At 43.2% G+C, this 23,371-nt stretch overlaps 1 protein-coding gene and 1 pseudogene across 5 annotated transcripts; one reads left to right on the top strand and one right to left on the bottom strand.

The window, feature by feature from the left end:
* Positions 1-311: 311 nt before the first annotated feature.
* Positions 312-21,639, bottom strand: DENND10 (DENN domain containing 10). 5 transcript variants are annotated; one of them, XM_035030058.1, is made up of 9 exons: positions 21,515-21,639; positions 19,106-19,302; positions 16,775-16,854; positions 13,595-13,743; positions 12,485-12,596; positions 11,581-11,681; positions 5,676-5,783; positions 4,173-4,267; positions 312-1,703 (listed from the first exon to the last, which is right to left on the bottom strand). In XM_035030058.1, the coding sequence occupies exons 1-9, from the start codon at positions 21,567-21,569 to the stop codon at positions 1,527-1,529; spliced, it is 1,074 nt and encodes a 357-aa protein (XP_034885949.1). In that variant the 5' UTR covers positions 21,570-21,639; the 3' UTR covers positions 312-1,526. The 5 variants fall into 5 exon arrangements, with proteins under 5 accessions (XP_034885949.1, XP_034885959.1, XP_034885968.1 ...); XM_035030068.1 differs by having other exon boundaries at positions 19,106-19,322; positions 21,515-21,600; XM_035030077.1 differs by lacking the exon at positions 21,515-21,639 and adding an exon at positions 21,333-21,348.
* Positions 6,716-7,139, top strand: LOC117998230 (annotated as a pseudogene).
* Positions 21,640-23,371: the final 1,732 nt, after the last annotated feature.

Genomic DNA, 23,371 nt, shown 5'->3' with positions numbered 1-23,371 from the left:
GAGGGAGAAGGGCAAGGACAGGGAGAGCAGGGGGCGAGCCAGGGGTGGGAGAAGGGAGCCTGGACCCCTGGACTTTCAAACAGGTCTTGTAAGAACTCCCCATTGCATTGCATCTGCATTGACAAAAGGGTTTTATCTTTTGTTCGAAGTGGGGAGAATTACAGAAAGAGGGCACAATTCTTCAGCTGCCTAAAACTTAAGAGTATCAAAATATTTCCATTTTATTTCTGCATCATAATCTGTAATTTTAACAACGTTGATCATTAGCTGATATAGCAATACAAAAAATGAGGGAGATAAAGATGTTCATATTCGTTTTCATAAAGTGCAGATTTAATTTTCAATTGTTTGCCTTAGAAACATCACCTCATTCCACATCCTCCCCTGCCCCCACCCAAGGAGGGAGGGAAAAAGGCTATTTTTTATTTTTACTCAACAAATGTCTAACACAAAGAATAAAAGATCTAATAAAGATTTTTTTACAAACATTTTTCTGGGTAGGTAAGATTTCTAAGGACAACAGTAGTGAGTGTAAAATAACCTTTCATAACTAATTTGAGTACATAGAATAAAATAACAAATACATAATTTAGACCTCCATGCTTATTTTGTGACTTTTAGGTCTCCAACTATGAAAAAGATACATAACCTGAACAAGAACAGTTACCTTCATATGTGGTCAAATTACTCTTACTGAAGTCTGAAGACACTCTCTGGTCTTGGCCTTGGCAATTACGGAAAGATGCTGTCCCACTTACATATTTACATCCAAAATGGGCTTCTTATTTTACTCCACCATATAAGGACTGGCATCTTTTTCAAAAGAACATTGCCAGCAACAGGGTTAATGAAAGAGTCCTAGTGGCTTACGTTGGCCAGATGCTTACCTCTGCGACAGTATAAATATGGATTGTTAAAGTTGTCTACTCAAGTATAAAATTTATGCAAAATCCTCATAGGCAAAAATGTTCAAAGGCCAAGAAAAAAAAATTCTTTTCTTTTACAAGAAAGTGCAACTGCAGGATCTTTTCTGAATGATCTTCTAGACTGTTCTGCAGAAAACTTAGTTTGGCTCAGAAAGTAGAGTTCCTCATGAGGAATAAAAGTTCTTCCTAGAAGAATATAAAGCAAAATTTCAGGCAGCTTTCTGAAAATAAACTGTTAGTTGGTGGCTACGCAATGAGACAACTGGAACTTATAATAATGAAGGCTTTTGGGTTTGCTGTGATTTGCACAAGAACTTGGCAGAGCTTTTTCTCTCTTACTCCAAGACGCCACGCCATTGCTAATGTTATTTATGGTGGTTACAGCACTTTGTCCAACACTGAGCGCAGGCAGGAAACCAATCAGGAGAAAAGAGAAAGGGTTTTCATGTGTTTCAGGGCTTTTTCAGGTCAAATCGCAATACTTTCAATTAAATCATTAAAAATATAACATTTTCATTGTTATTTTCAGTATTTTACATAGTTAGTGGATAACCGTGGTGAGAGAGCTTTCTATCATTCATCAGTGATACACCGTCACAGTCAGATTTTCAGCATCTGCTCAGCTGCCGCTAGATGGTAAAGGAAGTTTTCTGTTGCTGGTGGAAATCGTCTTTGCTTTAGGGCCTCAAAATTGAGAACTAGCTTTTCTCCATCACCAGAAACTTCTGAAAAGGGTTCCAGGTTGGTGAAGATTTCTCTCGTTTTTAGGGAAATATCCTTTAATGGAACAGGAAAATATGCCATTTGTTAGCATCAAAAATTATGAATCGTTGCATTCGAAGAAAATTCTTGCTGCTATTTTTTAAGTTTATCAGACTATAAATTAGGAAAACTGAAACTTTTTAAAAACAACTTAGAAAAACCAGTGTCCTGTTTTTGCCATTTTAGCCATTTTTAAGTGAATGATTCAGCAGCATTAAGTACATTCACAGAGTTTTATTACTATCCATTTCCAGAACCTTTTTCATCCTCCTAAACTTTGTACCCATTAAACAGTAACTCCCCATCCCCGTCTCCAACCCCTGGTAACCAGCATTCTACTTTTTGCCTTGATGAATTTGCTTATTCTAGGTACCTCATATAAGTGATATCACACAGTATTTGTCCTTTTGTGTCTGGCTTCTCTCACTTAGCACAATGTTTTCAAGGTTCGTCCATGTTGTAGCACAAGTTAGAACTTCATTCCTTTTTAAGGCTGAATAATATCCTACTCTAGGCACATTTTGTTTATCCATTCATCCACTGATGGACATTTGGGTTACTTTTTACCTTTTGGCTATTGTGAATAGTGCTGCTATGAACATGGGTGTAAATACTTGAGTCCCTATTTTCAATTCTCTCTCATATATATCCAGGAGAATTGCTGGATCTATGGTAATCCTGTGTTTAACTTTTTGAGGAACCCTGCTATTTTTAGAACAGGTCTCCTCCCGAAGTCCTTTCCTGCCTGGGGTGAGTAACCCAGCACCTGTCACATGGGCTTTATTCCTCCTACTGACTGACAGCACTTTGCATGGCTGAGGAGTCACCAGAGCTGACACTAAATCATGTCTTTTTCTTGGTTTGCTGACATCATTCATTCATTCAAATATTTTCAAACCCCTACAATATGCCAGGCACTTTCTTCGTACATTATACAGAGTCACCTATGTATCACTTTTAGTCCATGAAAAACAGTAATTCAAAACTCATACTTACATAGTTAACCAACATTGTAAAGAGTCAATGTTTTGGGGCGCCAGGGTGGCTGGTTAAGGGCCCGACTCTTAGTTTTGGCTCAGGTCATGATCTCATGGGTCCTGAGATTGAGCTCCACATCAGGCTCTCCGATCAGAGGGGAGTCTGCCCCTCCCCCCACTCACTCACACTCTCTCTCCCAAACAAATCTTAAAAAAAAAGAAGTCAATTTTTTACCCAAATGTTGACAGAGGGATGGATTGCCAATGACGATCCACATGGAAAGAAAGAGTCTCAGTGTTCAGGTCCTTAGGACAAGACCCACCCACTCTTCCTGGCCAGAGCTGGATGGGCCACCAGCACTGAACAGAAAGAACAGTGCTGCTGGTGGGTTCCCATCAAAGCCGTGGCTTCTCTCATCTGTTAGCTCGCAGGCTCCCTCCTCAGAGAGCTGTCTGAGTCCTTCTCTAACATTCTCTACCTTGACTTCTTGTTCTATCACAGCATTTATCATGGCTCACAATGATCTGGCATTTACACTATTTTCTATTCATCTACTCCACTAAATACAAGACATGAAGGCAGGGGACTTGCTCCCCACAGTATCCCTTGCCCAATGCCTGACAAATAGTGTTCAATAAATATCTTCCGGGTAAATGAATGAATAAATGGAGAAAAGAGCCAGGTCCAAACAGGTGAGTAGGGCATGCTTAGCAGAGGGGCCCCCCCAGGTGGCACAAATGCAGACAATGGCCTCTGGCCCCCATGGGATGACACGAGGGTCTAGATGAGCCAGGGCCTGGGAGAGGCCGGGCTGGAAGTGTATCCCAGGAGAGGAGCAAAGAGCTGGGACCGGGCGCAATGCAAAAAGACAGCAGACAGGAGAGGAGACTGGGCAGGCTGCAGTGCAGAGGAGGGGCTTTATCACCACATGGAGAGGCTTAAATAAACTCTCTGACTATCCCAATCTGGCAAGGGGAGAGGGGCGGGTCCATGTGGACACTGGGGTCAGCTTGACAGGTAAACCCCAGAGGCAAGTAGACCCCACAGGCAGCCAGCCCTGCGGGGTATGATCCCAGAGGCTGCCCACTTTGGCAGGGATCTGATTATATGCTTACTGATGTTCTGAACACAATACATCAAAGCTAGATTAAGACACTCTCTAAATTCCCCTGCTCAGCAGCAACCTTCTCTCTACAATGCGTTCCTCTCCAAAAATTCTGCTAGGAGCACAGAATGCACTGGCGGCCCAGAAAAGCATTCCAGACCACTGGGGGGTGACACTTCTCACTACAAACGCTGGCCTTCAGCACCAGCCCCCTGTATATATCTGTTCCCAGAGCCTGATAACTCTTTGGCTATGGTGCCCCCCACCTGCTCATCTTCAGCAGGGCTGTCCCACAGAGCCTCGTCTGAGCTTCTGCCCCCCAGCCACCATGCAGCCCTGCCACAGCCCGCCCAGCTACACCGTTTCAGGACTCTCAGGAAGTCGGAGGACTGACGACTTACCTGTATAACTTGGCTGTCTGATTTCTCCGGATCTTCTGCAGACTGAACAATGAGCTGGCCAATTTCTTTGTGTAGTTTGCCCATTGTCATGGCCTCTGGTGAGATCAAGCACATGTTATGTGAATATTTACAAGTTTACATAATAAAAACCATGCTGTCTACTTGAAAAGGTAAACAACCACACAGAAGGAACTTCCAAAACAACCAACTGACAACTTCCCGCATTTCCATCTTATTACTGAGCCCAAGTAGGACGATGTGCTAGGAGGTGAGCATAATCACGATTTATACCTCATGTTCAAAATAAAAACATTTCTGTTGTCACTCCAAGGACCAAACTCCATTCGCATAATGCTGGCTGAGATGGGCCCACTTTATAGACCCGGAGAAACCCCAGGCAGCAGGGAGATGGCCACCCCTTCTGGTCCTAATGCTTCAGCAGTTTAAGTGGCCCGGGCCACCACTAGTTTCTTATCACTTTGGCTTTACAAAAGGCCATGACCTCCATTCCCCTGTGCTTACTGACACATCTTTCAAAAAGATTTTCCACACAGAGTCATGTTCAGCCCTTGTGCGCTGCTCAACTTCTACACCTGTTTTGATCCTCTTTCCTTCGAGGGCAGGGGGCAGCATACTTCCCCTCTCTTAAGTGTGGACTGGACTTAATGACTTCCTTCTAACAAACAGAACATGGAGGAACTGGCGTATGACTTCTGAGAGCGAGTCATAGAAGGCACCGTGGTCTTTCTGTCTCTCGGACCATTCGCTCTTGGGGAAGCCAGCTGTTGTGTCATGAGAACACTCGAGCTGCTCTACGGAGAGGCCCACGTGGTGAGGCCTCCTGCTAAAGCCACGTGAGTTAACTCAGAAGTCGAGCCTCCGGAGGACTGCAGCACTGGCAGTTATCTTGACTGAATCCTCAGGCAAGGACGTCTCAGCTGACCTCAACTGACCTCTCAGCTAAGTCAGTCCTGAAACTGAGATAACCAATATTTGCTGTTTTAAATCACTAAGTTTAGAAGTGATCTGTTATGCAGCAAGAGATCCCTAATACAGCTTGTTTCAACAGAGACCTGGAGAAACAAGATAAAGAGGCTATCTTATTAACATATACTGTATGGCCTAAGCACCCTGAATGTATCGCTACCATGGCGAGACCCATAAGAATAAACGTCGTGTTCTAGACACAGAAAAATGCCTAGTTTCAGCACAGCATGCTAAGCAGGCCCTCGAATACCAGTTTTAGAGAATCAGCCTAAAAACCAGAACTGCTTAAGGTAGGCAGGGGGAATGGGGGAACAGGTGAAGGAGATTAAGAGTACACTTATCTTGATGAGCAGTAACATATTGAACTGCTGAGTCACTACACTGTACACCTGAAACTAACATGACGCTGTATGTTAACTACACTGGAATTAAAATGTTTAACAATTAAGTATTTTTAAAAAGTACAACCGCTTGATGACATTTTGTATCAACAACAGAACAGAACCCAGAACGAACCTTTTGCAAGTGGAGCAATGGTAATCTCACTATCTGCCAGATTCACAAACACGTCATAGAGGTCTGATCTATTGCTCACCTCCAAGTCCACAAATCCAGCGATGTAACCTGCATTACAAAGATGACCAACATTACTGGAGTAGGAACAAATCCTATTGTGAATGTATCAAAAGAGAATTGAATCTAGAAGCTCATCAGGGGCGCCTGGGTGGCTCAGTTGGTTAAGCGACTGCCTTTGGCTCAGGTCATGATCCTGGAGTCCCGGGATCGAGTCCCGCATCGGGCTCCCTGCTCAGCAGGGAGTCTGCTTCTCCCTCTCCCGGTCCCCCCTCTTGTGCTCCCTCTCTCTCTCTCTCATTCTCTGTCTCAAATAAATAAATAAAATCTTAAAAAAAAAAAAAGCTCATCAGGTGCTTTTCTTCACTGTTTTATTCAGGGTACATCAGCTGTACCCTGGGCATTTCTTTTTTTTTTTTTTTTTTAAAGATTTTATTTATTTATTTAATTGAGAGAGAGAGAGAAAGAGAGAGACAGCGAGAGAGGGAACACAAGCAGGGGGAGTGGGAGAGGGAGAAGCAGGCTTCCGGCCGAGCAGGGAGCCCAATGTGGGGCTCGATCCCAGAACCCTGGGGTCATGACCTGAGCCGAAGGCAGTCGTTTAACAAACTGAGCCACCTAGGTGCCCCGGCATTTCTTAAGACTTCACTATTGTCAGTTGCCTGAAGAAGCTCATACAACTCTAAATGACCCCAAACTAGATTTTAGTGTCAAGGAAGAAGGCATTTACTTTTCAGTCATTGCTATTCAGGTCAAGAATGATGCCAAGGCCGAGGCGGCAAGGGTTCTATGGACCAGTGGTCCCCGTTTAGGTCTTTGTCTCTAAGAAACCACACCCAAACACCCGGCTTTCTCAGAGACAGCATGCTGGGAGCTGCATCATCCTTCACCGGTTTCAGATCTGATACAATTAATGCTCAAGGACTCTCTGTCTTCTCTGCACTGGGAGCAGCTCTCCTGCCACGGCCCCTCAGCCCCTGAAAATGTCCACCTGTGCCAAGTTTGTCTCCACCCCCTTCTTGGTCGGGGCACCTCTCAGCTGTTGAGCCCATCACTGTCTGCAGTGGTGCGAAAACCACCAGAGACACCGACAGATGAGAGCCTCAGCGGCCTGGCAGCCCCACGTCCCCTGACCTCTCTTATTCCTAGCCGCAGCTTCCAAACTAGCGCCATTGCAAGGGACGTCGATATAGCAGCCAAGTTCATTGGGGCTGGGGCTGCCACGGTAGGGGTGACTGGCTCTGGGGCTGGAATTGGGACTGTGTTTGGGAGCCTCATCATTGGTTATGCCAGGAATCCCTCTCTGAAGCAACAGCTCTTTCCTACACCATTCTGGACTTTGCCCTCTCAGAGGCCATGGGGCTCTTGTGCCTGATGGTGGCCTTTCTCATCCTCTTCACCAGGTGAAGGAGCCGTCTCCACCTCCCATAGGTCTTTCTCCCGAGTCTCATCTGCCCTGTGTGTTCCTTTTCCTATACCTCCCCAGGCAGCCTGGGGAAAGTGGTTGGCTCAGGGCGTGACAGAGGAAAGACAAATAAATACAGTATTAATTAAAAAAAAAAAATTTTTTTTTTAAGAAATTAAAAAAAAAAGGAAGAAACAATAAATGCTCAAGGAATCAGGGCAACTCAAGAATTAGCAGACGTTTGGAACTGATGCTAAAATAACAGCTACCAGATTTTTCAGATTTCACTCAGCAGTACAATTAAAAACAAAAAAAAGTGCGCCTGGGTGGCTCAGTTGGTTAAGCGACTGCCTTCGGCTCAGGTCATGATCCTGGAGTCCCGGGATCGAGTCCCGCATCGGGCTCCCTGCTCGGCAGGGAGTCTGCTTCTCCCTCTGACCCTCCTCCCTCTCATGCTCTCTGTCTCAAATAAATAAATAAAATCTTTAAAAAAAAAAAAAAAAAACCACAAAAATTTTTTTGAGGACCAATTTATCAATGCTAAAGTTTTGCTTTACCAAAAGAAAACATTTAAAAAATAACAGCAACAGAAACAAAAATTTAACTGCAGGCCAGCCAGACACAGACTCACTCACATGAGAAAATATGATATTTGACAGAAATGATACTGATTACTGGAGAAAAGAGTACCCCACTCACTAAGTAGTCCTGGGCCAACTGGCTTTCCAACTGGGGAAAAAAAATCCCAAATTCACTACAAAAAAACTAGTTGTAGGTACATTAAAGACTTAAATGGGGAAGAAAAAACACTTTCTAAATTTTTACGAAATATGCTTCTACCCTTGGTATAAAGATTTTCTTACACAAAATATAAAAACTAAAGTCATAACAAAAAAGTTTAATAAATTCCAGCACATTAAAATTAGGATTTCTAGGGCGCCTGGGTGGCTCAGTTGGTTAAGCGACTGCCTTCGGCTCAGGTCACGATCCTGGAGTCCCGGGATCGAGTCCCGCATCGGGCTCCCTGCTCGGCAGGGAGTCTGCTTCTCCCTCTGACCCTCCCCCCTCTCATGCTCTCTCTCTCATTCTCTCTCTCAAATAAATAAAATCTTTAAAAAAAAAAAAAAATAATATTCCTGTACCTCGGTAGCAGTGGTGGTTACACAAATCTACACACAAATAAAAAGGCATAAAACTGCATATGCACACGCATTGGACCGATGTCCATTTCCTAGCTTTGCTGATGTACTGTCATGACGTGAGATGCAGCCGTTGGGGGAAACTGAGTAAAGGCTGCAAGAGACCCCTCCATACTGTCTTTACCACTTGCTCTGAATCTATAAGTATTACAAAATTCAAAGTTTTTATTTAATGTGTAGGAAAATGTAAACTAAAGGAGGGAGGAAGTATGGGCATTTTGCAGGGGAACCATGTGGAAATTTTGGGTAGGGCATACGAACACATAACTACTGCAGAGGGCGGGTGGGTGGTGTCAGTGAGCTCAAACGTAAATCCAGAATGCAGCAAATAGTAAATGTTAGCTTATTATTATTTTGATTAGAGAATGTAGTGTTAGGTTTTAAAAACTCTGTTCTTGGGGTGCCTGGGTGGCTCGGTTGGTTAAGCGTCTGCCTTCGGCTCAGGTCATGATCCTGGAGTCCCAGGATCGAGTCCCGCATCGGGCTCCCTGCTCGGCAGGGAGTCTGCTTCTCCCTCTGACCCTCCTCCCTCTCATGTTCTCTGTCTGTCATTCTCTCTGTCTCAAATAAATAAATAAATAAAAAATCTTTAAAAAAATTAGGATTTCTAGAGTAAGGGGATGGGCAAAATGGGTGAATGAGATGAAGAGGTACAAACTTCCAGTTATAAAATAAATAAGTCACAGGGATGAAAAGTACAGCATAGGGAATATAGTCAATAATACTGTAATAACTTAATAGGGTGACAGATGGTGAGTAAATTTATTATGGTGAATGTTTCATAATGGATATAACTGTCGAATTACTACTTTGTATACCTGAAACTAACAGCCACCCAGGCACCCCAGTTGGCCAATATTTTAAAGTTTGACAGTAACCAAGTGTTGTTGAGGACATGAAGCAATGGGACCTCTCCTACACTGGTAAGAGGGTAAATTGGTACAATTTCTGAGGAAAACATTTGCCATTACCTTGCAGCTTGAGAATCTGCTTGCCTTATAACCCAGACATTCTACTTCCTGACGTATGACCTAGAGAAAGTCTTACATGTGTGCACCAAGAGACCCATAATAGGAATGCCTGCAGCAGGGGCGCCTGGGTGGCTCAGTCGTTGAGCGTCTGCCTTCGGCTCAGGTCATGCTCCCAGGGTCCTGGGATCGAGCCCCGCATCGGGCTCCCTGCTCGGCGGGAAGCCTGCTTCTCCCTCTGCCACTCCCCCTGCTTGTGTTCCCTCTCTCGCTGTGTCTCTCTCTCAAATAAATAAATAAAACCTTAAAAAAAAAAAAAAGAATGCCCATAGCAGCACTGTTTTAAAAGTGAAAAATGAGAGGGGCGCCTGGGTGGCTCAGTCCACTGAGTGACTGACTCTTGATTTAGGCTCAGGTCATAATCTCAGGGTCCTGGGACTGAGCCCTGCATCGGGCTCCATACTCAGTGGGGAGTCTGCTTGAGATTCTCTCCCTCTGCCCCTCTCCACCCCCCACTTGCTCTCTCTCTCTCTCTCCCCCTTCCTCTTTCTCTGAAATAGATAAATAAATCTTATAAATAAATAAATAAGAATAAGGAAAAAAGTCCGAGTGAATAAACTATGGTATATCACTTAATGGGATCCTGTATAGCAGCAAAAATGAACGAGACTAAAAATAGCCACATGAAAATACAAAATCCTACAAAAATATTTTTAAGCAAAAATAAAACAAAAACCAAAACACAGGCCACAGAAGAATTCATATAACATGAATCCACATATGTAAAGTTAGTTTAGTAAAACTAAACAATATATTATTTAGAGATATGTGTTTCTATGTACGGGGCTAGAGGAAGGGAGTGAGGAATGCGATGGGAAGGCACATGAGATGCTTCAAGGTACAGATAGTATTCTACTTTTTCATCTCTGGTGAGTCTGTGAGTGTTCTTTTAATTTTTTTATAACCTGCATAAATATTGCATTTTGGTTTATATGTAAGAAATTTTTCATAATTGAAAAAGCAACAACAAAAGCCCCTATCATCTATCATTATCGTTATCACTTTATGAAAGAATCTTTTAAGACCATAAAAGTATAAAGGGCATGATAACCTTAAATTTAAAGAAACAAAAACAAAAGACTATGTCACCACAATATTAGAATTCCTACAGATATAAATAATACTGTTTTTATTCTCAGAATCTTTTTTTTGTTTGTTTGAAGATTTTATTTATTTGACACAGAGAGAGCAAGAGAGAGAGACAGAGAGCAAACACAAGCAGCGGGCAGGGGGAACGGCAGGCAGGGGAGAAGCAGGCTCTCTGCTGAGCAAGGAGCCCAACGTGGGACTTGATCCCAGGACCCTGGGATCATGACCTGAGCCGAAGGCAGACGTTTAACCAACTGAGCCACCCAGGTGCCCTATTCTCAGAACCTTACCATTAAAAATTTTTATACAAGTACAATAACGTCATTAAAAAATAATTTTATTTTTCCTTTGAGAAAAAATATGCAAAGGCTCAAAATAAAGTCTAAGTCAAATCACTGACAGGGAAACTTTACAAATTAAAAATAAATCGTATTTTGGTGATGGTTGTACAACAAAGTGAAATGTACTTAGTGCCTCTGAATTATATACTTAAAGATGATTATGATGGTAAATTTTGTACTATGGATATTTTACTGCAATATATTTTTTTTTTTTAAGATTTTTATTTATTTATTGAGAGAGAGAGTGATATAGAGAGAGCATGAGAGGGGGAGAGTCAGAGGGAGAGGCAGACTCCCCGCTGAGCAGGGAGCCCGATGTGGGACTCGATCCCGGGACTCCAGGATCATGACCTGAGCCGAAGGCAGTCGCTTAACCAACTGAGCCACCCAGGCGCCCCAAAACTCTTTTTTTTTTTTTTTTTTTTTTTTAGATTTTATTTATTTATTTGACAGAGAGAGATATAGTGAGAGCAGGAACACAAGCAGGGGGAGTGGAAGAGGGAGAAGCAGGCTTCCTGCTGAGCAGGGAGCCCGATGTGGGACTCGATCCCAAGACCCTGGGATCATGACCTGAGCCGAAGGCAGACGCTTAACGACTGAGCCACCCAGGCGCCCTGCAATATTTTTAAAAATTAAAAATAATTCTTTTAAGGAAAAAGAATTGGTTGCATTTACCAAAGAAATAATAAATCATTATTCCCTTTAGGAATGCAAAAATACTCCCCCAAACCAACAACAACCCTGGATAAAGCCAAGGCTCTCGTCCCCCGAGATACTGTCACCTACCTGGGCACATCTGCAGGGCTTCCAGCTCATCGGCATCCAGGTGCACATAGGAATGAAGTATGGTCCAGTCCTGTCGATGCCACACCAGGGCAGGCAGAGTCCTAGGGAATTAAGGCAAGAACTCAAATGGTTGCCGGCCCGCACCTGACTCAGCCCACCCTCCTTCCTCTTCTTCCCCAGGAGGAAACTGGCTATCAGAAACAGAGGGGAGAACGAAAGCTAAAGGTGCCAAAACCTCCAGGCTTCAAGTTAAAGTAATGCAATGTTTTAGGGGCGCCTGGGTAGCTCAGTCGGTTAAGCATCTGCCTTCTGCTCAGGTCACAATCCCAGGGTCCTGGGATTGAGTCCCATAGTGGGCTCCACGCTCAGTGTGGAGTCTGCTTGTCCCTCTTCCTCCCACCTGCGCACATGTGCTCTCTTTCTCTCAAATAAATAAATCTTAAAAAAAAAAAAAGAAAAAGAAAAAGAAGAAAGAGTCTGTGGTAAAAGTGGAAAAAATGAATGAATGACTTAAAACAGGGGTCAGGAAACTGTGATCATGGATTGGCTGTTTGTGTTGTAACCAGAACACAGACGTGCTCATTCATTTACATATGCACTTGGGTGGTTGGGACAGAGAACCTATGGCCTACAAGCCTAAAATATTTACTGTCTGGCAAGGAAACGGTTAAACTCCCTGCTCTAAAGTATTCATACTTCCAGATTTAAAGAAGAATCTGCCTAAATTCAGTGGCCTCGAACTACTAAATCTCACCTGACACATTAGACCAAAATGGCATTTCACCCACAGCCTAACACATTCTATTTATACCAAATGTGCAACAGAACAGAGCACAAAGGAACACAGATTGACCCATAATGGCTGCCAACAAAGCCTCCACTTTTTAATGACCAGAGACAATACCTGGTGAACTCCTGGACAGCTTCTATTTTGGGGTGATAGACGACAATTCTTTTTTTTAGCATCAGCGCTGTGTGTAAGATAACAGTTTCCATTCCAAACTGAGATACAATATCTTAAAACACAAGAAATTAAAATATTACTGCATTAAATAATAACATTGTTATTGGAAAGGATTTTTTGTATTTCCAGAGATTCTTTTCTATATACAGAATACAGAAGTATTTTCAATACAGAGAACAAAGAAAAGAAGTACCTCATGCCCTTGATGGGCATAGAAATCCCTATCTGCTCCCTAGGATGGATGCTATAGCAGCCTCAGCCTGCCCCCCAAGGGATTCTGTGCTGGATGCAGAGATGAAGCCAGAGCCACAAGAAAGTAGAATAAATGATAGGAAGGGAACCAGCATCTTTCTGTCATGAAAAATCCTTACGTTTTAAAAGAAAGTTCACCGACACCCTCCCCCACCCCACACACATACACACGTCATGACTTAGGTCCTTTTGAGATAGCTGGACAAACCTAACACTCCAACAGGGATGCTTCGAAACGGTATAGAACAGTAGGATCAAGAGCAAACACAGTGCTGTGGGAGGACAAGAATGACAGGTAGCATGACCCTCCGAGCTCCCCTCTCCTCCCTTTTAAGGACCTTGAAGTCTGTGGCTCGGCGCTGTACTGCCATTTGGGATGTTCCAGCTAGGAGAGAAAGGTGGGGAGTTAAGAACGCTGGGTCAGGGGCTGGAGCTCTCCACATGGAAGAAGTAACTACTAAAACGTAAGGAAAGAAAAACTGTGGAAGTCAGTGGAGACTCAAGCCGTGAGATTCAGCTTACCTGTGAAAGAACATTTCTATATTAACTGTCAGAATCCTATGGAAAGGACCACCAAAAAAACCTGCTTTCCTAAATAGAATTCTAATCAAATAAGGCAATGTAGAAGTTGAATTACCCTCCTGTTTAACAAATAAATATTACATAGATGAAAGTATACAGGAAGATGGAATATCAGTCTAATGAGGATTGCCCTGGCTTGGGGATATTACTGTTATTGGGATGGAACTATCTGAGATGGGTTTTTGTTCTGTGCCTTTTTTTTTTTTTTTTTTTTACCTTTGATGGAGCCTGCAAGATAGGCCTTTCGGGCATCAAAATCCTTACTAAGGAAAGAGCCATTTTCTTCACTCTGGCATATCCCCTTTGTGAGAACTGCAATGTAACTCTCCATCATTTTAACTGGGCTCCCATGTTTCAGGTACATTCTGTAAGAAAAGACAAAAAGCAACCAAGCTTTTATTCAGCATGAACCACACGGAGCAATGCAAACCAAGGCTACGTATGGGTCCTTACTACAAAATCTAAGTCAACTTGCTAATACACTTCTGAATGCCTGAATCTTTTCATGATATGACTACTTCTAGAATTTAATTTGAAAGTGTATCAAAAAAATAACCACTCGAGAGACCTTCAACAATTCCCGGAAGGTGGCTTTCTCCTTACATCTGGGGAAGTCTGCTATCGTCCACTCAGGCAGGAGAATGAGCTGTGGACTCTCTGAGGCCCCATTATTCTTAAAAATATGGCATATTTATCTCTCTGTATATCTTACGTTCACAAATAGTTTCTAGTCGAAACAACTCTATCTTATTGCTGGGACTTCCTTTGACAAGGAAGGAGTTTTGCGTTGTTCACAGAGAAAGCACTAATTATAGAACCTATATTTATTATCAGAGTTACCAGAGGTAGCTATATTTAGATAATTAAGAAACCAAACTCTTTTAAGTTTCTGGTGATAAATGCACCCTAGATATATTCATCATCAAGTTCCAGAAAATGCTGACAGGAAACTGGCTGCATTTATAGCTCATATGTGAAATCAGTCCCTAAAATCAGTTCCCCTAAAATCTCTTCCTGTGAATAACTAAATCTAAATTGTGCCTGAGAAGCAGGACTGGGCCTACTTGGGTCTTTTAGTAGCTATAGGGATAGAAAACTGGAAAGAAAATAAAATCATGGTTTAAAACAGATCAAACTGAAAATCATATTTATTGTACATTAAGTGAAGAAAAGCAAGTGTTTTAACTACTAACCAAATTTTGTCAATCATTGTGTTTTTTGAGAAATTGAGAAAAAAAAGGTAGAGAACAATGAATATGGTAAGCTATCATATACATATAAGATAATCAAACCCATGAACTCATACACACGTTTCTATATGGAGAAAATGTCTCCATTTGGAGGTTGGGAATAGGGGAAAGAAGGGACTTAGCTTTCATTGTATACCTTTCTGTATTGTTTGTAATTTTTTACTATGTGCTTACATTACAACCACCAAACAAACAACACACCATTAAAACTGTAAAATAGATAATCATATGCAGTAATGGAGAAGAGAAACATAGGAAGAGTAATAGGGTAAGACTACTTTTTCCATGACAACCTGGGCCATGAAATACTGAACAGAGGGAGGAATTCCCCCAAAATCATTCTGTAGGAAAACCACAAAGTGCAACTGAGGGGAGCTTATTCAGATGGGCCGGCCGCAGGCTGCCACACCAGGCATGGACAACTGACTCCGTGTGCAGGCAACCCAGGCTCTCTGCCACGGCCACCAGCTGGAGGGACGAGAAGATGAAGGGGGTCATGGCAAATGACCTGGACCCCACACAGGGAACGAACCCCTTCATGTGGGCTTCCCAGGGCCACTGTGAGCAGCAAACTGTAGAAGGCATGCGGCCCGCTCCTCTCCCCAGAGATGGAAGGGAGCCCCTCCATGGTAACCTCAGCATCACTGAAAAGTGTTGGTCTATGCGCCTGTGCACACAGTCACGTTAGTGAGGTAAGTGTGTGTGCATGTGTGCGTGCAGGAGTGTGTGGGTATGAACACAGGCGAGGGCAAGTGCAGTAAGGGGTGGGGGGCAGAGGAGGTGGCTGCCAATAGCTTTGAGTCCTCATTTCTCCTAAACTGTGACAGGAGAAGGGTCCAGAATGCAACAATGCCCCGGCACTACAGAAGGTGAGGAACCCCTCGGGCTTCCTCTTGGGCAGGAAGTGGGGTCTAAAGCAACCTTACAGTCTGGGCCCCCGGATATTTCCCAGTGAATTCATTGGGTAACCTAACCTTGACCCAATCCAATGAAATGAGAGTCCTGTGTTTGTTCACAAACAACTTTGCAGTGTTTTTAGCTCATGGCTTCTAGACGGTGTCTCTTCTTAACGGTAATAATCTCCTTTTGTGTCAGTGCGACAGTAGCAGACAACTGTTTGTATCCCACAGTGCACTTTATACCTGGAACTTACGAGAGCAAGAAGCCTCTCTTATCATAGCTGGCTGCAAAACCAGTAAAACTTCATTTTGTCAAAATATAACCTACCTGAAACCCTTAAGTAATGAGAAAGTAGACTTCCGCTATAGATATGTATATATGAATGTTCATACACAAAAATGGCAAAAAAAAAAAAAAAAAAAAAAAGCAACCATTTATCAGGCTTATAGTGAGAAAAACAAAAACAACCCCTTTTACCCCCACCCCAAAACTACTTATTGGGCATAATAAGCCTGAGGGCTGAGGTTGTAATACGTCACATTAGAATTACAACTCTATCTAGTGACAACAATATTAAAAAAAACAAAACCTCTCAAAGCCCTGATTAAGGAAAAACCAATGTCCCTAACATATAAGAAAGATTTCATTAACTCTACTGCTTATACTTACCAAGGCAAGAAAGCAGATTGGTATATTTTACATAATTTTTTTCAATAGCTGGAATGAAACTAAAGTTTACCCGAATCACAATTAACCAATTCATCAGATTCTCAGCTTCTCAGCATTCCAGCTAAGAGATATTTTCCTGTGCTTTAGCATAATTCAAAATGCCTGTTAATCTTCCCCAAAATGACTCCCACACACAGACTTTGACACCTATGAACCAGCTTATCACTTCACCAGCACTTTTAAACTTATCCATCCTGCTAAGGAAAGTTCTAAATTGGAAGTGAGTAGAAGCAGCAGACCAAAAGTGGCAAGTGACTCAAAATCCCCAGGAACTGCAATAGTTGTGTAAACTGCTTTTTCTCCTCCCTTCCACCATTTTCCCAAATAAGAGGAGAAGTGTCATCAAAGCAGAAGAGAAAGTTCCTCTTTACAAAACAGTTTCTGGAGGGCAAGTAAAGATTAAGGTGGGGAGGCAGAGGGCTGAAATTTGCTTCCTTGGTGTAGAAATCTGCTATGTAACTATTGGATAAGATCTTCATTTTTGTATGATAGCATTTAATACAGTTTTCATACAGACCTACACAATATCCTAGTGAAGGCGGCATATTTCTCTGGGTTAAAATCTTTGGCGGTCAGAACAATAGAAAAATGAGTCACCTGTCCAAAAGAAACAAAAAAGTATACTTTTTAAAGACACTTTCACAGATTTAATTTTTATTACTATATTCTAGCAAACCTCTGTACAAGACAGACCGGCATTAAAAGGAAAAGATCAAAATGTAACCAAGTTTTCACTTGCTTCTTTATACTTTTATGCTTATATACACATGCATATAAATGACATATACTTACATATACATAAATATTTAACTTCCTAGATAAGAATGTAATACTTTCAGAGTTAAAATTTTTTCAAAAATGCAAATATATTTCAAGTATCAAAAATGTGAGTTTTCATTTCAAGTCCCCTAACCTCATCAAAGCAGAATTAGAAATGCTATTAGACCTACCAATTTATCAGCTATTAATTAATGAAACAGAAGGATAGAAAACAAAAATACATACAGTAAAAATCACACAGTTCCTTGGGGTGCCTGGGTGGTTTAATTGGTTAAGCGTCTGCCTTTGGCTCAGGTCATGATCCCAGGGTTCTGGGATTGAGTCCTGCATTAGGCTCCTTCCTCAGCAGGAGCCTGTTTCTCCCTCTGCCTCTGCCCCTCCCTTCTCGTGCTCTCTCTCTCCTCTCAAAGAAATAAAATCTTAAAAAAAAATCACACAGTTCCTGAAATAGTCAATTCTCTGTAGAATGCCATATAGTCTAAAGGACTATTACAAGAAGCTTCATTTATCTATATGCCTCTATTATTATAAATATCAATTTCTGCTAATATATACCTATTATTTCCATTAATGGGACAAAATTCAGAACATTATAAAAAGTAAAGCATTTAAGAAATTTATGAATTTAGGAAAATTATTCATTATGAGTAATATGATTTTTAGAAAGCATATTTTGAAGTGTAAGAACTATCTCTACATCTTGCTATTTTTCAAATCTGAAGAACAGATTTGAAATCAATGTTGTTATTGTTTGGCAGACTATAGGCAAAACATAGATAAATCTACTTGAGGATACATTAAGACCTCTCAGCAAGAACTTAATGAACATAAACCAAAGCTTTTTTTTTTTAAGATTTTATTTATTTATTTGACAGAGACACAGCGAGAGAGGGAACACAAGCAGGGGGAGTGGGAGAGGGAGAAGCAGGCTTCCCGCAGAGCAGGGAACCCGATGCGGGGCTCAATCCCAGGATCCCGGGATCACGACCTGAGCCCAAGGCAGACGCTCAACAACTGAGCCGCCCAGGCGCCCCTAAACCAAAGCTTTTATAACACAATGAAAACTATCTTTTTTGCAATTTACATTTTCTAGTTATGAATCTGTTTCATCTTAAACCTCTAGAATTCTTTATTTTTTTAAAGATTTTATTTATTTATTTTGAGAGAGAGAGAATGCACATGTGGGGGGGGGGGTGCTGCGACAAAGGGAGAGAAGCAGACTCCCTGCTGAGCGTGGAGCCTGCCCTGGGGCTCAATCTCAGGACCCTGAGATCATGACCTGAGCCAAAATCAAGAATCAGACATTTAACCGACTAAGCCACCCAGGCGCCCCAAACCTCTAGCAGTTTTAAATAGTTGCCTTCCTGTTATTTTAAATGTAATTCCTTACATTTAAACTGGTATCTTGGACATGCTTCATATAGTCTGGTTATTGGTTATAAAAGCAGCCCTGGAAGGTAAAGGAAGTTCCCACCTAGGAACACGCCAGGAGTTTAGCCACTTTCTAATATTTCTTTTCTTTGAAAAAAAAGTGCTGGTTGCTTGGGACTAGGAAAGCCCACAATGACCACATACTGGTTTTCAACATGTCACATTGATACTGTTCGTATCAAATGACACACACAAAAAGCTTACCGAATACATGAGTTTCCTTAATTCTCCTTTCTAGTCTTAATATATCCTTACCATCCACAAATGAAACAAGTTTTCTTAATTATGCCAAGGATAATTTTATCCTTTAAAATAGTTTTTAATTATAGAAAAATGCTTCTTTCCACTTTTATTAATCAGAGTCATGACTTTTAAAGTTCTTCTACATTTCTACTCCAAAAGAGTATAACCTGGAAAGGGCTTCACTATACCAACCACAGGGTCAGTCATATAATATACACCAACAAAAGTTTATAGAATAAATGAGTGAAACCTGAAAGGGAACATTCCCAATGAAAATCATGTTTAGTATTTTTCAAAAGCGTACGTGAATGATAATGTCAAAAGCTAAGAGTGACTGGAATAATGTGACATCACGTTAATTATTTTTGGTTGTTTGACCTTTATGCAGTCATACCTTTATCAAAACTGAAGAATCTGGAACTTCGATTGTTGTGATATAAAACCATGTTCTTCTGTACTGACCAAAGACGAAGGGATGGAGAAGTTTGCTCTCATCTGTAAGGCAGCATTTTCTCAGCAGTAAATTCCTTAAAGTAGCTGTCGTGGAAGGATAACACCACACCCACAGAACTTCTCCATTTGTGTCCTTTTCTACGGTGGAAAGATGGTCACTGTGAGAATGTCAAACAGCAGCAAGGAAGTGAATTGATTGGTTACTCAGAAGCACTTAGTGGAATCAGTTTTAACATCCCATTTTACAAAGCATCCCGGAGCACGTGTGACCCCAAATTCCCACCTACCTCTACTGGTCAAATTATCTAGCTCTCCTGATCTTGAGTTTTAGGCCACCTGAGTAAAAAGCTTTTATAACAAATCATGAATGAATATTTAGCCTTACAGCTTTGGTAGAGGTTTTCCCTTTTACCCTTCCCCTCCCACACAAATTCTCATAAACTCATCATTATATTTTTATCTATTGAGAAGGATCTTTAATAAATACATTAAAACAAAACTGGGGATGAAGAAAATGGTGAAACGTTACTGCTTGTGCAAATTCTGTATTTAAAATAGTAATAATAATAATAACGGTTATGCCATCATGTATGTAGTTTCATCATCAAAGTGAACACCTCAATAATGTAGCCAAACTTCAGAAAAACAGTTATTGCACATATAGCAGGAAGGATGCAGATTTTGATCTACTCTATAGGTTTTAAAAAACAATTTTATTATGAAAAATACCAAGCATTTAGAAAAGAGAATTTTAAAAAATGAATTCCCCCATCTCCATCATTCAGGGCCAGCTGGCTCCTCCTCGTTTGATAAGGGGGAGAGAGAGCTCTCCCCCACCATTATTATTTTTTTAAAAGATTTTATTTATTTATTTGAGAGAGCGACCGACCATATGAGAGGGGGTGAGGGTCAGAGGGAGAAGCAGACTCCCTGCTCAGCAGGGAGCCGGATGTGGGACTCGATCCTGGGAGTCCAGGATCATGACCCCAGCCGAAGGCAGCCGCCCAACCAACTGAGCCACCCAGGCGCTCCCTCCCCCACCGTTATATTGAAGCAAATCCCTTTTAAATCCGTGTCCACATGAAAAATACAAAACCTGCTGAATTTAAAATGATTATAAGTCATCTTCATCTGTTACCAGATAAAGTCAGAATTTAACCCAACCTCATTCAGAAGTACCTTCAAGTAGGACTAAGATGCCTGAAATAATTAGGTTTTGTTTTAAAAATCACACCAGAAATAAATACAGGAAGCCATTCCCAGATAAATGCACTCCTTTGAGACCCTGAAAATACAGACAGTTTTGCTAAACGCAAGCAATGTTCTTCTACATTAGAGGAACAGAATGTTTCGGTGTTTGAAAAAATCTCAATAGAATATTATTTCAAAGGACAATGGCACGCAGGGAACCGACAGTCATTCAAGCAACCGGGCGCTCGCTGCAGCCTATGGGATGAATGGTTCCTTGAAACACCCAACCCTGAAACACTGCACTCGGCTCAGGCACACCCAAAGATCCCAACGTACTTCCTCAACCACTATTTCCTCAAAACTAACCGGGACCCCACCATATGAGATTGTGTGGGCACTCCGGCTACGTGCATGAGCTTTATCTTATGATGCAGGGTTCCTCCACCGGTACGAGTTGCGGCTCCGTGGCTAGGCTGCAAGGGTCCCAAACCTGGCTCCACCACTTCCTAGCGTGCGTCCGGCACAAACAGCACTCTGGGCTTCCATCTGCTTCTCCAAAATGTGGCCATCAAACATGACCTACACCCCCCGGAGCCGTGGAAGAAGTCTAACGGGAGGTAATTCGTGCATAACGCTCAGTACTCGGGCTGGCACAGTTAGCCACCGAGACTCGAACCGCTCAACCCACATAATCCGGGCCAGCCCGGCGCAGGGCGGGCAGTCACGCGTGGCTCCCCGAAGCTCCGAGGTCGGCCCCGCAGCCTCCCAGCTGCGCGGCCCTCGACCGCTCTCCGCCCAGCCCCCGCCCCGCCTGTGCAGCGGCCCCCTTGCAGCCGCCGGAGCTCGGTCACCCTCGATGTCCGGGCTCGTTTGCAGCACCGGGCGTCCGGGAGGAGGCCCGGGGCCCCTCCGCCCCGCTGCCCGGCCCGAGCGGGTCCCACGCGAGACCGCAGACGGACGGGCCCAGGGCTACTGACCGAGTCCCCGCGCCGAGGAGGCCGGGCCCCGCAGCCCCCGGCCCAGGCCCAACAGAGGGGACCGCGACCTCCTCACCGCGGGCGGCGCCGGAGGCCGCGGGAGCAGAGACCACCCCAGCCCAGGCGGAGGCGGAGGCGGAACTGGGGCGCGGGCCTGCGGGGCAGGGAGCCTTCGTCCTCACCGATCAGGCCGACTCCGAGCATCAGCTGAGTGTCCACCGCCTCAGCGGCAGCCATTTTCCACCGCCGCCGCCGCAGCAACAGCAGCTCAACGCTCCCAGCAACCCGCTCGCAGGCCCGCCTCTCCTCCGGGGCAACGCTCACCCTCCGGCCCCACCCTCCTACAAGGCCCCGCCTCCCCGGGCCCCGCCTCCGCCCTGGAGGCCCCGCCCCCGACGCCTAGACTTCCGGCTCTCCAACTCACGTTCAGCCGGTGACCCTCTACCCTCAGAAAACAATCAGCGTCGGCAGCTTCCCTCACTTCCTCTAATCCACATCTTCTTAAGCCCTCTCCTCAACCTACTGCAATCTTCCCTCCCCTCCTCAGGCTTTTTTCATTCTACCTCTGCCCTCCAGACCGGCTAAAAAGAGGCGTCCTGAGTATGGAGGAAGGATAGTCATTCATTCAGTCAGCCAGCCAGCCATCCCAAAACAAAAAACAAAAAACAAACAAAAAAACCTGAAGATTTGAAAAGACTTTGGGAAGGGCGCCTGGGTGGCTCAGTCGGTTAAGCGGCTGCCTTCGGCTCAGGTCATGATCCTGGAGTCCCGGGATCGAGTCCCGCATCGGGCTCCCTGCTCGGCAGGGAGTCTGCTTCTCCCTCTGACCTTCCCCCCTCTCATGTGCTCTCTGTCTCTCAAATAAATAAATAAATAAATAAATCTTTAAAAAAAAAAAAAAAAGATTTGAAAAGACTTTGGGAATACAGTGTTGAGCAAGACAGAACATTCTAGTGGAGGGAGACAGACAACTGCGAAATAAAATAATCCTAAAACAGCCTAGAGTGATACGCGCTTTGCAATAAAATAGTGCAGTGTGTTAGAGGGTGAAGGGGGTGTGCTGCTTTAAAATAGGTTTGGAGGGGGCGCCTGGGTGGCTCAGATGGTTGGGCGTCTGCCTTCGGCTCAGGTCATGATCTCAGGGTCCTGGGATCGAGTCCCGCATCGGGCTCCCTGCTCCTTGGGAGCCTGCTTCTCCCTCTGCCTTTCTCTCTCGCTCTGTCTCTCATGAATAAAAAAAAAAAAAAAAAAAAAATCTTTAAAAAAAAATAAAATAAAATAAAATAGGTTTGGAGGAAGGCTTCTCTGAGGAAGGTTATTTAAACCCAGATCTGAATGAGGAAAAGGAGCCAGGCAGTTCGGGTGCATCCCTCCTTGTGGAGCCTCTGTGCCTCTAACCCCAAATCCCACAAAACGAATTAATTAGGGAGGGTCTTTGGTGTCTACAGAAATACAAACCCACCCCCATCTCATTTGATATGTTTTAGAATATTTAATATGAAATATTTCATAAATATATACCAATTGAAGAAAAACATGTGGTTATCACCCAGTTTAAGAAATAAAGTATTACAAATGTAGTTGAAGCCCTTCCCTTCTCTAATCTCCTTCCCCTCTCTGTCCCGCGGAGATAACCACTGTTCTACATGTGGTCATTGTCATTTTCCTATATGTTTTTAAGTTTTGGTTTATTTGTACGTTTCACTCAGCAAAATATTGTACTCTTTATTTTAAAACTTTACACCAGTACAACAGTAGCTAACATTCAATGAATGGCAGACGCTGTTCTAGGTATTTTACTTGTATTACTTCCCTAAATCCTCACAATACCCCTGTGTATAAATCTTATTATGAGCCCCAGTTTACAGGCGAGAAAACTGAAAAGTGACACAATTTGCCCAGGATCACATACCTTGCAAGTGGTAGCAGGATGTGGGCCCAAGCAAGGGGACTCCAGCTACACAAGAGATCACTTGTGTACAAAGCCCGCCATTCTGTTGTATGCTATTTGTATTCATTTCTAAGTTGCCTTTTTGCTC

Source organism: Mirounga leonina, unplaced genomic scaffold (assembly GCF_011800145.1).
Source record: "Mirounga leonina isolate KUSES-001 unplaced genomic scaffold, KU_Mleo_1.0 Mir_114, whole genome shotgun sequence".
In the NCBI taxonomy this organism is placed as follows: Eukaryota; Metazoa; Chordata; class Mammalia; order Carnivora; family Phocidae; genus Mirounga; species Mirounga leonina.
The sequence above is the reverse complement of the archived record's forward strand: the minus strand, read 5'-3'. Positions and strand labels throughout refer to the sequence as shown.

Bases quoted from the DNA above. Each gene is read 5' to 3' on its own strand.
- DENND10 (XM_035030058.1), bottom strand. From the start codon at position 21,569: ATGGCTGCCGCTGAGGCGGTGGACACTCAGCTGATGCTCGGAGTCGGC. The intron at 13,744-16,774 runs GTCTGTATGAAA...CTTTTCTTACAG, and splicing joins TTCACTAGGATATTGTGTAG to AATGTACCTGAAACATGGGA. The intron at 4,268-5,675 runs GTTCGTTCTGGG...TGATCTCACCAG, and splicing joins CATTGCTCCACTTGCAAAAG to AGGCCATGACAATGGGCAAA.